This window comes from Ursus maritimus, unplaced genomic scaffold, assembly GCF_017311325.1.
Source record: "Ursus maritimus isolate PB19 unplaced genomic scaffold, ASM1731132v1 scaffold_31, whole genome shotgun sequence".
Taxonomy (NCBI): Eukaryota; Metazoa; Chordata; class Mammalia; order Carnivora; family Ursidae; genus Ursus; species Ursus maritimus.
In genome coordinates this window covers 6,120,281-6,136,931 of record NW_024425675.1, presented here as the reverse complement: position 1 = coordinate 6,136,931, position 16,651 = coordinate 6,120,281, and the positions used below count along the sequence as shown (strand labels likewise).

The window sequence follows — 16,651 nt, the reverse complement described above, 5'->3', positions numbered from 1 at the left end:
CACTTAAACCGTCATCCTCCTTCACCAAAACCAATATATATATATATAAAATATATATACATATATATAAAATATATATATACATATATATATAAAATATATATATATACATATACATATTACATATATATGTATATAATCTGCTCACTTAAACACGTCATCCTGCTTCACCAAAACCAATACTCGATAATTGCATCTGACATCTATTGGTGCCAACTAACTGCCAGCTAATGGGCTGGGTTCCATGAGCTTTGTGTGGGATGAGATGGCCCTGCTCTCGTGGAGTTCTCAGTCATGGATACATGTCCTTCCACACACTTCAGTAATTTACCAAAGGAAATCAACTTTCCGATATAATTAGCATTTTGTTCTTAGTTCCAGGAAATAAATTACCTCTGGTCAGGGGATAGTGGGCTGACTGTGTCAATTTCCACTATTTATAACAAACGCGTTACCATTTTCCTCAGCACAGTTTATCTTACCTTGATCTTTTGGTGGTACTGATAAAGAATTCTGCATTATGATGTATTGGACTTGAATAGCAACTTCCCTAAAAATAACCAAGCACAAATAATAATTAGAAAAGAATTCAGATGCCTTGTTAATACATATGAAAAATGTACATTATAAGCTCTTTAAAAATTCTTCCTGTTTATAATGATCTGAGTAATAAGAAATGGATACTGCACTATTAAGAAACTAATGTTTTTATTTCCTCCTCATTTGTATACAGACTGGGTTGTACGGAGTGTACTGGTATGGGCTTGGAGGCGGAAGCAATGACACAGTGAGAGAGGAACTGTATCTGCATCTCTGCCCACGGTGGCAAAAAAAAAGAAAAGGTTGGCAAAATTAAGATTCCCTAAAAATGCCCTGCCAGATAATTATGTTACATAAACTCTATTTAAGAAGAAATAACTCAAATGTTTAGCAATATGGATAAAGGTAGCATAATTGCAGTGTACTCATTTGATGAAATATAATTCAGTCATTAAGGTACAATTATGAAGATTATGTAGCAAGATGGAAAATGCACTGAATGAACATGGTAAATGTCATACACCCTAGGATACAACTATATAAAAAACAAAGGTATAGTAGAATGCATGACAGGAAATACGTTAAGATGTGTACTGGCAATGTGTTTGTTGAGGCACTTCAAGTGTTTTCGCCTCCAATTTAGCTATTTTCCAAATTGTCTATAATACAATGTATATTCAAAACATTTGAATATAAAAATAAGGCAGTGAAAGACCTTGAAAAAAATATAGGTAAATGTTTTATAAGCCCTCAAACACAGAAGTGTTTCAAACATGACGCCGAAGACAGAAGCCATTAAGGTAAAGATGGATGAATTTTTCTATTTAAAATTTTAAATGTTTTTAAATAGAAAATTAGCCAAAATTAAAAGGTATGATTTCTGCTACAGCCAAGACTGAGTAACAGAGACCAGATTTGTCCTCCTGCCTGAAACAAACCAAAATATAGACAAAATATGTGATATGATACTTCAAAACACTGGACAACAGATTACAAAAGGCTGTTCCCTCGGGAGACAGGAAATAAATGAGAAGAGCTGTATGACAATGTTGTAGGGAGGGAGAACCCTGGTGGAGATTCCCAGAGTAATGGAGAAAAGAGAGCTGCTTAGAAAGAGAAAGAAAGAGCAAAGAAGAGGGTCTGCATCAGGTATTCGCATACGTACTGATCAGCACATGCAAGTAAAGACACTACCTGAGGTCAGGGGAAGAGCCAAGCTGCTCAACACTCACAGAAGGGCAGGGATATCACCTCGTCCTACCAGCCAGACTGAAGAAACTCCTAATTCACAGGACATCAAATAGAGGACAAAGAAGGGTCTTGCCTTAGTCGGGGAAATAATCAAGCCCCACACCAAACATTTTTCTGGTTTCATATAATAAATTGTAAAGCGAGACTGAACAGGAAAAAACCATTTCCAAGTGTCTTAACTGTACATTTAGAACAGACCTACAAAAATATCCATCACCCAACAAAGTCTAAAATTCATAATATCTGACATGTAATTAAAAATTATCAAGCATACAAAGAAACAGGAAAACATGAGCCATAATGCAGACAATGATCAAAACTGACCCTGATCTGACACACATGTTAGAATTAGCAGTCAAGAACATTAAGTTCTAACTGTAATTAAGGACTGCATTTCATATGTTCAAAAAGTTAAAAATAGACAGGAAGACAGGAAAGATATAAAAAAGACCCACATAAAATTTCCAGAGATGAAAACTATAATATATAAATGAAAATACACTGGATGGGATTAAGAGCATATTACCTATGTCAAAAGAAAATGTTAGCAAACTTGAAGACATAGTAATTAGAGATTTTCCAAAATGAAACTCAGGAAGAAGGGAGTAAAAAAAAAAAAAAAAAGTAAAGAAAAAGAAAAGAAAGGAATAAATGATTAGTGAGCTATAGGACAACTTCAAGCAGCCTAATATATCAGTAATTGGAGAGGAGAAAAATGGAAAGACAAAAAAAAATCATTTTAGAAATAACGGCAGAAATTTTTCCAAATTTGAGTAAAGCCATAAACACACAGACCCAAAAAGCTCAAAATTACCTGAAGCATAAAAAACAGTGAAAACTACACCAAAGCATATCATGACCAAATTGCTCAAAACTAGTGAAAAAATATTTTTAAAGGCATTCCAAAGATTCATTACATATAGAGGATTTCTTGTTGGAAACAATGCAAGTGAGAAAACAGTGGAGCAACATCTTTAAAGTACTGAAAGAAAAAGACCTGTAACCTAGAATTCTATGTTCAGAGACAGTATGTTTAAAAAATAAAGGAGAAATGAAGGTATTTTATAAATACAAAAGCTGAAAAAATACATTACAAGTTCACTTACACTATAAAAATGCTGAATGATGTTTTTTTAGGCAGAAGGAATGCTAGATTAGAATTTGATCTATACATAGGAAGCAAAAATAATAGAAATGGGAACTGTACGGTACAAGCCTTTTTTTCTTAATATTTAAATCTCCTAAAAATATAACTATTTGAATAAAAATAATTAAGAATGCAATGTGGGGTTTATAACATATGCAAGATGATATAACAACAGGACAAAAGTTGAGGGGGACTAATAAAAGTATACAAATGTAAAGTTCTTTTATTATCAGTGAAGTGGTACAATATGACTGCAAGGTAGATTATGATAAGTTAAACATGTATATTATACATCTCAAAGGAACAATGAAAATCACAAAACAAAGAATTTTAGCTTTTACTAACAATTAAAAAATGGAATCATAAAAATACTCAGTTTTTCAAGGGAAAACAGAAGAAGAGAATAAAACAGATGGGACAAATAGAAATAACACAGCAAGATGATAGATCAAAACCTAATCATATCAATAATCATATTAAATATAAATGATCTAAATATCCCAATAAAAGATAAAGTTTGGCTAAAAAAGCAAGACCCAACTATATGCTGCCTATAAGAAAGGCAATTTAAATATGGAGATACAAATTTATTGCCAAAATGTTGGCAATAAATTTGATAATTATAAGTAAAAGAATGGAAAAAGATATACCATGTTTGTACCAGATAAAAGAAAAGTAGAGTGGCTATATTAGTATCAGAAAAAGTAGATTATAAAGCAATGAATATTACCAGGCAAAAAGAAGGTCATTTCATAATTATAAAAGGTCAACTCATCAAAAAGATAATAATCCCAAATGTTTATGGTCCAAATAATTGAGCTTCAAAATACATAAAACAAGAACTAATAGAACTGCAAGGAAAAACAGACAATAATTCATAATCAATACTCAATAAGAGACAGAAAATCACTAAAGATATTAGAGGTCAACTTGACCTAATTGATATTTATAAAACATTCCACCCAATACCACAGAATATACATTGTTTTCAAGTGCACATGAAATATTTATCAAGACAGACTATATTCTGGGCCATAAAAGAAGTCTCAATACACTTAAGAGGATTCAAGTCATATAATGCATGTTCTCTGACCACAGTGGAATTAAAGTAGAAAACAAAAAACACAAATATTACCTGGAAAATCTCCAAATATTTGTTAATTAAGTTACACACTTATAAATAACCTATGGATTCAAAGAAGAAATCAAAATGAAAATTATAACATTTTTTGAACTGAATGAAAAGCAAATACAACATACCAAAAAGCAGTTCACAGAGAGAAATTTAGAGTACTAAGCATCTCTTTTAGTAAAGAAAGTAGGCCTCAAGTCAACAACCTCAGTTTCTACCTTAAAAACCAGAAAAAGCAAATTTAACCCAAAGTAAGTGGAAGAAAAGAATAAGAGATTGGACAGTAAATAAGTGAAATGAACAACAGAAAAACAGATAAAAATAAATCAAAGGCAGACTCTTTAAGAATATCAATAACTTTGATAAACCTTTAGCTTAATTAATCAGAAGACACAAATGACCAGTTGTCAGGAATAAGAGAGGTAACCTCACTATAGATATATTACAAAGATAATAGGGATCATTACAAACAACATTTTGGCAATAAATTTGATAATTTAAACTAAATGAACAATTTTCCTGAAAAACACAAATTACCAAAGCTCACTCAAGAAGTGACATTACATTTTCAAAGAAATTGAATTTCTGGTTAAAAATCCTTCCTTGAAGAAAACTCCAGTCCGCAACGGTTGGTTTGTGGAAATCTAATGAATATTTAAAGAAGAAACAATACCAATTATGCACAAATTCTTCTAGAAAACTGAAAAGGAGGGGGAATTCTAACAATCTAATTCTATGAGGCCAATATTATACAGATATTATACAATATTAAAACCAGACAACTAGAAGGAAAGAAACCTCCAGACCAACATCCCTCTTAACATGAATGCAACAATTACAAACTAAATTTTAGACCAGACAAAGACAATACAAAAAGAGAAAACTACAAGCCAATATCCCTGATGAACACAGATGCAATAATCCTCAACAAAACACTAGCAAACTGAATTCAACAATACATTAAAAAAATTATTCACCATGATCATGTAAGATGTATTCCAGAGATGCAAGGGTGGTTCAATATTTGAAAATCAATCAATATGATACCTCACATTAACAAGAGAAAGGACAAAAAACACATTATCATCTCAATAGATGTAGAAAAAGCATTTGACAAAATACCACATTCATTCCTGATAAAAACCCTCAACAAAGTGGATTAGAGGGAACATACCTCAACATAATAAAGGCCATATTTGAAAAACCCACAGCTAATATCATACTCAACATGGAAAAACTAGGAGCTTTTCCCCCAAGATCAGAAACAAAACAAGGATGTCCACTCTCACCACTTTTATTCAACAAAGTATTGGAAGTCCTAACTACAGCTATTAGATAAGAAAAAGAAATAGCAGGCATCCAAATTGGTAAGGAAGAAGTAAAACTTTCACTATTTGCACGTGACATGATACTATATACAGAAAACCCTACAGAGACAACCCCCCCCCCAAAAAAGACTCCACTATTAGAACTTATAAATGGATTCAGTAAAGTCACAGGATACAAAATTAATATACAGAAATCTGTTGCATTTCTGTACACTAACAAAGAAGCAGCAGAAAAACAAATTAAGAAAATAATCCATTTACAATTGCACCAAAAAGAAGAAGAAAACCTAGGAATAAATTTAACCAAGGAGTTGAAAGACCTATCCTCTGAAAACTATAAAACACTGTTGAAAGATATTAGAGACAACACAAACAAATGAGATGATATTCCATGCTCAGGAACTAGAAGAATATTACTAACATGTCCATAGTACCCAAAGCAATCACAGATTCAATGCAATCCATATCAAAATATCAACAGCAGTTTTTCACAGAATTAGAAAAAGTAATACTAAAATTTGTATGGAACGACAAAAGACCCCAAATAGCCAAAGCAATCTTGAGAAAGAAGCACAAAGCTGAAGGCATCACAATTCCAGATTTCAAACTATACTACAAAGCTACAGTAATCAAAACAGTATGGCAGCAGCACAAAAACAGACACACAGATCAACAGAACAGAAAACAGAGCCCAGAAACAAACCCATGATTACAGGGTCAGTTAATCTATGCAAGAGGAGGCAAGAATATACAATGGGGAAAAGACTGTTTTTTCAATAAATAATGCCGGGAAAACTGGACCACTACATATAACTGGGTCACTTTTTTACACCATACAAAAAAATAAACTCAAAATGGATTAAAGAACTAAATATGAAATCATAAAACTCCTAGAAGAAAACACAGGTAGTAATTTCTTTGACATCAGCCTTAGCAACATTTCTTCCCTCAGGCAAGGGAAACAAAAAGCAAAAATAAACAATTGGGACTACATCAAAATTTTGCTTTCAGCACATCAAAAGAAACCAACAGAACAAGGCAACGCACTTAATGGGAGATATTTGCGTGGAGACTCGGGGGGATATTTTTGCAATATGCATCCTGAGCCTTAAAGTTCTGCATTCCTCTTGATTCATACCTTCCTTCCACGTCAGAAAGTCATCATGATAATGAGCAAAACTATACTGCCATCCATCTTCATTATCATCATCTTTATTACCTTTTTAAAATTCTTCAGGGTGCCATTTAAAATACACACAAAAAGTAAAGCCCCTAAGTAAATTAGGATATTTTTACAATAAAGCTATTACAAACAATGTTTCTTAAAATATTTAAAATATGAAAAATGCTTATCATACATTTTTGTATTAAGGGGCTGGTTACAGAGAGGTATGGTTCAATACTTTCCCCCATATATGTATGAGGAAAACTACCAAATATTAAAAGGGGATATTTCTTAGCTGAGCACGGAGCCCAACGCAGGGCTCAATCCCAGGACCCCGAGACCATGACCTGAGCTGAAATCAAGAGTCAGATATTCAACCAACTGAGCCACCCAGGCACCTCTAAAAGGGGCTATTTCTGAGTGGGGGATTAAATTACTGCGTACTTTCCTTTTCACCTTATGGATATATGACTAAGTTTCCTTAATGAATAAATACTATCTTTGCCATCAGAAAACAAAACAAAAGACAAGTCTTTATATTATTGCTCTGGAATGCTACATGAGATAAGGAGTGCCATTAAAATAATTTTACCTGTACCCCCAATAGTTTGGTATTTAAAGTAGAAAATTTGCTCAAATGGAGTCTAATGTCATCCTCTGCCACATAAAGCACTGCTGTATTTAACTCTACTATAATTATGAAAAATGAATAAATTAGGTAATAAATGCACCTAATGCTTATTAAAGAAAACTTATGAATAATCATAATCTTGCATCTTCTGATTGGGCTGGAAATAAAAGTGCCTTATATACATGTGCTAGAGGAAAAGTGGCATAAAAAGTCACATAAGATCTAACAGTATTTTTCAAATATCACACGAGCAAAGTCAATATGCATCTTTTCTCAAGGCACCATGATACAGGACTAGCAGTCAGTGCGTCCTTCACGGTATATACAATTTCTGATAACTATAACCTGACTTTTCTCACTAGAATGCTGAAAGGTATATTAAGTAGAAAAATCTACCTGAAAGGAAAAAAATGTTAATGCGTGCAAACAGTGAATGCCATCAATTATAGCAAGACTTAAGACAATATGCTTTATAAATCACTCATATGAGTACTTTTAATTTCAGTTAATGTGGCATTTTTTAAGAGTTGGTTGAAAATGAAAATCAGTTGAATTGGTTACTTGAGAAGTGACAGCTTGATGGTACCGGAAACGGAAATCTCCCATTTATTCCTAGTTGAGGAAAGCTAAGGCAGACATTGCCTTGTCTTTGTTATGCTACCTTGCCCTAAAAATAAATTTAGATAAAGAACCTTACAGAATATATAAAAATCACCGACTCCGTGCTCAATGAGCTTACTAACATTAACCACAGTGTGATTATGTGTTTAAGGGCATGCTCTGTAGTGTGCATATGGGCACCAACCAGAGCTGCAACATGGCTGTTCATCTAGGTTATTATTTCTAGGGAACCATTTCCTAGAGAAGAAACATGTCATACATCACCTGCCTGATACACTGTCATTCAGATAAATGCCATAATATAATAAAAGTGGCCAGGAGAACCTGAAATATGAAAATATTTAAAAAGGTAATAAAGTTTTGGGTCCCTTACCATTGGTCATTTGTAACAGGCTCTTCTTTATATGTTAAGATAATGTGATTGGGTAGGTGCTCGTCCCACAGGCCTTCCCTAGTTTTGATTCTACTGTGACTTTCGATTTTAAAGTACTGTGCAGTGACTCTTGCACCGGTTCCAGGTTAGAGGCTAGCACTGGAATGGGTAAATCCACACGTGAGAGCTTCACTGACACCAACTCTTCTGCACTGAGTGCTTCCTATGCGTGGGATCTACCAGGTAACGCACACATACCTCTTAGCTTCACGTGAGGATCAGCAGTTGTCACCTTTCAAGTCAAGAAGCTGAGGTTCAAAGAAATGAAGCAACATGTGCAAGTTCACCAGGATGAGCCAGAATTAATGTCCTCAGGTATGTGTCTGATTCCTAAATTCACATACGTGCTCTCCCACGTGCAGATTCTCCTTCCCTCTCCATACGGCCTCCCTTTTTTTTCTCTGATGCACACATGAACACACACACAAGTGTGCACCAAGTCAATGGAAATACGCACAGAACGTTTTTGGGCTGGGTACTAGAATCAAAGGAAAATCAGCGACACAACGAATGGGAACAAGGTAATGGGGAAAAGTGATTTAGTGAAGCTGGGAGATGACGAACCTGGACAATAAAAGAATTCAGGGAGCAATGACAGTCATCTTCCATATGTGCAGAGAAGCTATTTGGAAGGAGGATTGGAGGCACCCTCTGTAGCTCCAGCAGGCAGCACTAAGACCAGTGAGGGAGACAAGCGATAAGGGGGCAAATTTCACCCAGATACAAGGAAGAACTTCCTCATGACTACTGATACTCAACTATGCAACCGAGTCCATAGCGAGCTATGGGACACATTAAATTCTGCTACTGAAAAAGTTGAGGGAGAAGCTGACTGAAGCTTTGGTTTTCTGCCATAATACATCCAGTACACCTTAGGAACATGGGAGTAAAGGACTGAGAAAGGTTGTATGACCCCAGACAACATATAACTGAAAAAGCCACCTTCTTTTATGTATTAAGGAAATGAAACCGATCATGACACAAAGGAGGAAAAAAAGAAACTGCTTGAATGAACTCATACTTGTCAAGTATTCAACATTGCCCCTGTCCTTTATATACTCAGGTATTGTTTGAAAAAATGTAATGCACTTGAGGATAAATTTTTCTAGCTTGTTTTAAGTAATTTCATGGGTCCATTATATTTCACTATTTTTTTTTTTTTTACTTTTCAAATCAATTTTATTGAGACATAATTTACATACAACAAACACATATACAAACGTATACTCCAATGTAGTAATCACATTCTTTTTTCATATTAGGGGCCTGGCTGGCAGGACAGAGTGCTCCTTCCAGGGCTAACTAATCCTGGAGACAGCAAACAACTCCCCTGTGAACACTCGTTTCATATGCAAACAAACCAATCCAGGGTCCACACCCCCAACCACCTCCATTATTTTACTGTCACACAACTTGCCAATATTTTCCCAGGCCTAAATCACGCCAGGTCAGGAACAGGCCAAAGAGGACCACCCTACGGCCTGGAGCTGCTAAAATCATCCCAACTAGCCAATCCTACACTGCTTATCTTGCCCTGCCTGGCCTCTCCCAGGAAGACCACAATAAAGGCCCTAGGCCATACTTTCCCATAGCTCCTTCTGCCTCCTGACCAACCCTGGAACTTTCCAACATGGCCCTGGATGCATGGCACGCCCTCTCAGGATCTGTAAGAGACAAACTCCTTTTTCAAAGGTAGTCTTCCCTGTGTCTTTCACCTTACCACACCTGAAACAAATCCCAGATATACTTTAAGAAAAACTAAAATGTGAATATCACTTCAAAAGGTTCCCTCATTAACTGAAAAATTTCCCTTGTGCTCCTTATAGTTAATCCCCACCCCTCATGACTGGACCCAGGCAGTCACTGATGCTGTCACTATAAATTAGCTTTGCTTGTTCTAGGATTTCATATCACTTCGTATCAATAAAACAGTATGAATTCTCTTATTGTACACATCTATCATTCCTTTCTCTTGTTAAATGGTATTCGGTCCTAAGACTATAACACAATTTGTTTACCCATGCACCCACTGATAGGCGTTTTCCTTGTTGCCAGTTTTGGGCTATCATGAAAAACACTGCTACAAATATTTGTGTCCAAGTCTTTGTGTAGATAAACGTGTTCACACCTCTTGGGTGAAAGCCTGGAGTGGAATTTAGCCGAGGGTGGTATATTAATTGTATGTTTAACTTTATAAGTAATTAATCACTTGTTTTCCAAAGTGGTTGTACTATATTCCATTGATTTAAAAAACTACCTCTGCTAGGCAAAGATTGAATTCATGTTTTTTAAGATTGTTACATAAATAAGAGGACCTGAATCCCTTAAGGTTCAATTTTGTTAAAATAATAGAAGTACATAAATTCTGACTAAGAGTAGTATTCATCATTCACTCAATTGTAATAAATGCTTATTCCTATCTCTGTCTTATTTAAGAAACAAATAATAAAATTCTCAAATTGGTACTAAAGGATTAGAAAAGCTGAAAGAAAATCTATAAATTTTGATCCACTTAGAAAATTCTTAGTGCTTCATTAATATAATGTATTAATATTTGACAATCTCCTTCCTTCCCTAAATGACTGCATGCTGCTAATGAGTTCAGTAAGAAAGCCCCTCTTTGAATTCAGATATTTCTGAATGTCAGCCACTGACAGAGTAAAGTGCTTTACAGAATCATCCCAGGGGACTAATTTGTTTAAGACCCTTCAAGGTAACTTTTCTACTTGGAGTTGGGGAAACTTTGCAAGTACATAGTCCTATTTCCCCTAATTTTTTAGATGGGTCGTTAAGGTGGTCTCACCAGATACTCACTACTGTTCTCCAAACCAAAAAACCCTAAAAGACTAGACTGACCCTTAATTTTCAGGACCATGTTCCAGCCCAATCTCAATGAGTTAAATGCAATGTAGTGAGTTAAAAGCTGTAAAAGGATCAGCGAACTAAGTAAGAAGATATACATTTTTTACTAAAACTTCTTACTTTGTGGCCTTGGAGATGTCATTTTATCTTTTTTTTCTGTTTCATGAAGTCCCCCCAAATTAGGAAGGGAGAGAGAATAACACGTAACCGGTTTGACCGATTAGAAAGCGTTAAACTAAATCTTATGTGTTGAAAATACACTGTAAAAAAAAACAACAAAAAACAAACTATTCAAAAAACAGTATGTTTTATGTTAACAAAGTTTTCCAGGATTCTTCCAAAAGCAAAGAAATGGTTATTACTATCTTTGGCATTTCCAAGGGAAAGAAGGTAATATAGTAGAACAGACTTAGAAATACAACGTTACTTCCAACCTTACGTAAGATCTAATCATTTGCCCTCATAAAGCGCACGTACATATGGATACTCGGGTTTCTTACCATGTGCTGTACGTACGACTGAACAAGGCAGGATGTTTCAGAGGGCATTTTTCTGTCTCAATCAAAATCTATTTAGGAAAATATGTTCTAGCCTGAGACCTTCATGTCTTTTCCCTTCACAGGATTTCTATATAATTTCTTCCAACTCCCGTGGCTCTAAGTACAATTCCACATTTGTATTTCTAGTTCCCAGGTTCCAGGGCGAAATGTTCTCTACTTACTACATATCTCCACTTGGCTACCTGCAGACTAAATGTAGCTCCTGCTTCCTCTGAAAGTGTTTTTCGAAATTATCGTCTCTGCTCCAAAGCCATTACTGCCTTAGGTGAGGTCTTGCTGCTATGACAACAGCCCCCTCAATTGTCCCCCCGCCTCCCAGCTTTCATCCTTCCAACTATGCTTTGCGGTACAGCTAGAACTCTCTTTCCATTTTTCCTTTTTAACGAAAACATTTTGTATTTTATTTAGATTTGTTGAGGTATAACTGACAGATAAAACTGTACATAGAGTGTACAATATGATGATTCAATGTATGCATACTTTGTGAAATGGTTACCACAACCAGGGTAATTAAGATAGCCCATCATCTCGGGGCGCCTGGGTGGCACAGCGGTTAAGCGGCTGCCTTCGGCTCAGGGCGTGATCCCGGCGTTATGGGATCGAGCCCCACATCAGGCTCCTCCGCTATGAGCCTGCTTCTTCCTCTCCCACTCCCCCTGCTTGTGCTCCCTCTCTCGCTGGCTGTCTCTATCTCTGTCAAATAAATAAATAAAATCTTCAAAAAAAAAAAAGATATCCCATCATCTCACATAGTTACATGTGTGTGTTCGTGCACACATGTGCACATGCATCGAGAACACTTAATGTCTCCCTTTCAGCAAATTTCAAGGAAACAACACAGTATTACTAACTATAGTTGCCATGTTGTACGGTAGATCCCCAGAGACAAGCACTTTCAACTCTCAGAGCTGATCCTTCTGGCATTTGTATCTCCGTATCTGTGGATAACATGCTTACGACCCTACTCTCGATTGGTCAGTTTTAGGCATAAAACTGTTTTATCTACTGTTGTTTCACTGTGGAGTATGAAGAGCTGTCTGTATCTTTCTCTCCCCATCAATAAAAATGCTGCTTAATCACTTTTCTGAGTCTAGAATTCCAGGTTGAAATTTAAAGGCGTTGTTCCACCGTCTTTTGGTTTCCAATGCTGGTGTTAACAAATCCAAAGTTATTTGTGGTCCTTCGTATGCAGTCCGTTTTTATTTTTTCTCTATGGAAACAATGTTTAGAAATTTCACAATTTCGTATCTCAGCATACTTTCATCCATTTGCCAAGTGTCTGGTGGGCCTTTTCACCCTGGAAACTCTTACATTCAGACCCTGGGTTATCCAATTTTCTTCTTCAGATTTCCTAATTTACTTTTCTCTGCTTTTTCCCCTTGAACTCTTATTATTCAGATGTCCATCCTCCCTGGACAATTACACTCCCCCCCCCTTCCTGTGTTTTCTCTCTTTTATTTTTTCTTCTTTCTGGAAAAAAGTATCTTCCAGTGTTTGAGTTCCAACTGTCATCTTTACCCAGTGGTCCATGAGTGGTCTTTTTTTGTTGTTTTTGTTTATTTTTTCTTTAACGTAATCTCTACACCTATGTGGAGCTCAAACTTACTACCCTGAGATCAAGGGTCCCATGCTCCATGGACTGAGTCAGCCAGGCACCCCCATGAATGGTCCTTTTAATGCAAATGTAATCCTGCTTTTCCTAGGCCTCAAGTCCTTCAGTGGCTCCCTGGTGTCCACAAGATAAAGTCTGACCTCTTTCTCATAGCACATGAGGCCTTCCATAAACTGGCCTGTGGGGTCATCGACGCTCCACTATTAAGAGCTGCATCTCCAAGGCAACCAAACAGGTCCACTCCTATGCCTCCACAGTTCTTCATGGAAAGGCCTTCCCTCCCCTGTCTTGCTACATAATTCCTACCTACTTTCCTCTGCAATGTCCACTTGGCCAATTCAAGGCATTTTTACTGATCTGTCCATTATCTTCTAACACACTTTGGCTCTCTCTTAGCATGTAGCACCTGTTTAATCTGTCTGGTTCCCCCTTAATTTTGTGAGTTTCTTGATGGCAGGGACAATGTTATATTTATCTCTGTATTTCCAGAACCTAGAGGTGACTCATCTACAATAAGGTTTAGTAAATGTTTATTGAATGAATAAAAGTCACTAGTCCTATAAAAACAGTAGTGCTAGAAATTATTTAACAATACATGCATAGTTCCACCTAGTGCTTTTTATACCATTTAAATATTTTAGTTTGCAGTAGTAAGTTCCTAAAATTCTGAGTAATTTTTTCATGAATAGTGATTTTTAAAATCTGAAGCAATGTCTTTTTAATTTTGCCATTATGACACTTTTCCATAACCTAAAGTGACAGATAACTGACTAAGTTAATTTTTTCAGTAGTAAATTTCCTTTGATTATGAGAGATTGCCTGGTTGTGTTTTTAGAAGGACTGAAATACTCCTAAAATGACTTAAAAAATACCTTATGTAACTGTAAAAAAAAATGTCCTACTTTCAATTTCTCTAGTACCAGGCTTGGGGCTTTTCAGACAGATCAACACTGTTTTAAGTGTCATCGCCTACCGATAGAAAGTCCTAGGAAACAATGATTCCCAGCATTATCTATAAGTGCAATACGCTGGTGCTGCAGCTTTTCTGTTAAAAGGTCTTCGTGCTTTTTTTAGTCCCATGTAAAAACACTCAAGTTTTGGCAAGTTTTAACAAACAGGCATCCTCCCATTTCTTATTTCTTCAAATGTAAAAGATACAGATGTAAGAAAAATATTTGGGTGTTTCTACATCAACCAGAGCATCCTTGGAATTTCCCGCCTGGATTCTCAAGGTTCAAAGAATGAAGCTGCTCAGACCAGTGAGGTTACCATTATGACGAAGATGAAAGCAATGCGAAAAAGAACTGCACCACTTGGTAATAAATGACACTCATCAGGAAAAGAAACGCTTAAAATAAAGATACTGTCATTTACACATTCATGATATAGACACATATTGTGAAACTGTTCATTATTTCACTCCCTTGGATCATTCTGGCTGGTGGTGTTTTTCAATCAGTTTAGATTTAATTCTTTACTCTGAAATAATCACGTCTCCGCCATTCTTGCTCTTCTCCTGTCTACATTCAGGGATGCAATCATCTTTAAACGAAGTAGGTTTACGGCAAATTGGTATAATTTCAAGATCATGTTGGATTCCTCACATTCTTTTTCTCTCCTAAATCTTACTTGCTGCCAAGCACCATGGAGTTTGGGTTTCATCACCATAGACCAATTGGTGCACTTTCAACAGACTCTGTTCTACCTGCTGCGTCTTTTCCCTTCTCACCTCCTCGCAGCACTGACAGGAAGGGCCATTTCTCTCTCAGCCCTCCTCCCATCTTTAGCTTTTTCTTCCTCCTCTATAGTGTCTGCATTAAATTAAAATCCCATCAATTAGCTTTACAATGACTGTTCCAATTAAAGGAAAAAAACCCACATCACTGCTCTATTTCCTGCTAACTTCATCCATATTTTTTTATGTTCCTGTGGGTGTGTGAGTGGTTGCTTAACAAATGATTCTGTGACTTTTCTTCCTCTTTTCCAATAATTCAAACTTTCGTTTTTTCCCTGGAGCACTCTAGTCACAGATTCACCTTTTCAGCATCAGCTAAATTTTTGTTATTCTATGCCCCTAATGGCATTTGTCTAATACTTAGGTTATCATCAAATGGTTATCTCCAACACGGAAAAAGCTAAGCAAAAATGAACAAGCCTCACTCTCATTCTATACCCTCCTCAGAGGCAATAACTCTCAGCACCTATGTGGGTCTCCTTTCAGAAACAGCCCGTACGTATATAAGACTTTCTCCTCTCCCCAAATCAGGGCAGATTTACGTGCTACTCTTTTTCATTTAATATATTTAATATATTTTCAAGAGCTCTCTGTATCAGCACTTATGGATTCTCTTCATTCCTTTTATTTTTTTTTAAAGATTCAGTTTTCTAAAGATTTTATTTATTCATTTATTTGACGGGGGGAGGGGAGGAGCAGAGGGAGAGGGCCAAGCAGACTCCATGCTGAGCATGGATCCTGATGCAGGGCTTGATCCCATGACCTTGAGATCATGACCTGAGCTGAAATCAAGAGTCAGACGCTCAGCTGACTGAGCCACCCAGGTGCGCCCTCTTCATTCTTTTTAAAGGCTACATAGCATTTCATTGCATAGATCCACAACTTCTTAACCATCCACCCGCTGACTGACAATGAGATTGTTCTCAGTCTTTTGTTCTCACAAACAAAGCTGCAGTGTGCATTCTTATATCTGTATCTTTGCAAGTCCATCTATGGGATGAAAGCACAGTAAGGAGTGTCTTAGGTTAATTTAAAATTTCTATGGATATTACCAAATTGTCACTCAAAGAAGTTATACTGACTTACCCAACAACATACGAAAATGCCTCTAAAGCGCTCTTTGCAAAAATTGCCACAGGAATTTTTCAGTCAACTATCCAAGAGCTTCAAAGATTCTAGCATGCCTAGATATTTTTCTCAACTCCAGTTGAATATAAAAATACCGCTCTTTGCTGAAATATACCAACACTGACAATAAAATGAAAACCAAGTTTCACATCTCAAGGATTTAGAAAGGTGATTGTTTATGGAAAATCCCTGACAGACTAGAAAAGGAAAAAAGAGTCAGTTGTAAGAGAAAGTGCTGCTGCCCAGAATCACCCAAAGGAAGTGGGTATTAATGTCACGGACCGTCGCCCATTAGCTGGTGTCAGTACATTCTTGCTATGAAATGAAAAGACACAGTGATTTCCTAATTGAAAAAGACAAACCAGATAAAATAAAAGGAGGAAAAAATCCTACATATTTGGAAAACTAGCCTTTTAAAAATGTTTCTCTTTGCAAGACACCACAGAATGTACAGGTGTAGTTTAAAGGATAATTTTATAGTGTAAAAATGGCGCTCCTTTGTCTAA

General features: G+C 36.2%; 1 protein-coding gene across 6 annotated transcripts in view; it reads right to left on the bottom strand.

Annotated features, from left to right (window-relative positions):
* Positions 1–16,651, bottom strand: part of ZNF438 (zinc finger protein 438) — a 173,067-nt gene that overhangs the window by 25,463 nt on the left and 130,953 nt on the right. For all 6 annotated transcript variants that reach the window (XM_040645282.1, XM_040645280.1, XM_040645281.1 and 3 more), the window contains one exon: positions 483–550. In XM_040645282.1, coding sequence (XP_040501216.1) covers positions 483–519 — 37 coding nt within the window. In that variant the 5' untranslated portion in view covers positions 520–550. The remainder of the gene's footprint in view (positions 1–482; positions 551–16,651) is intronic.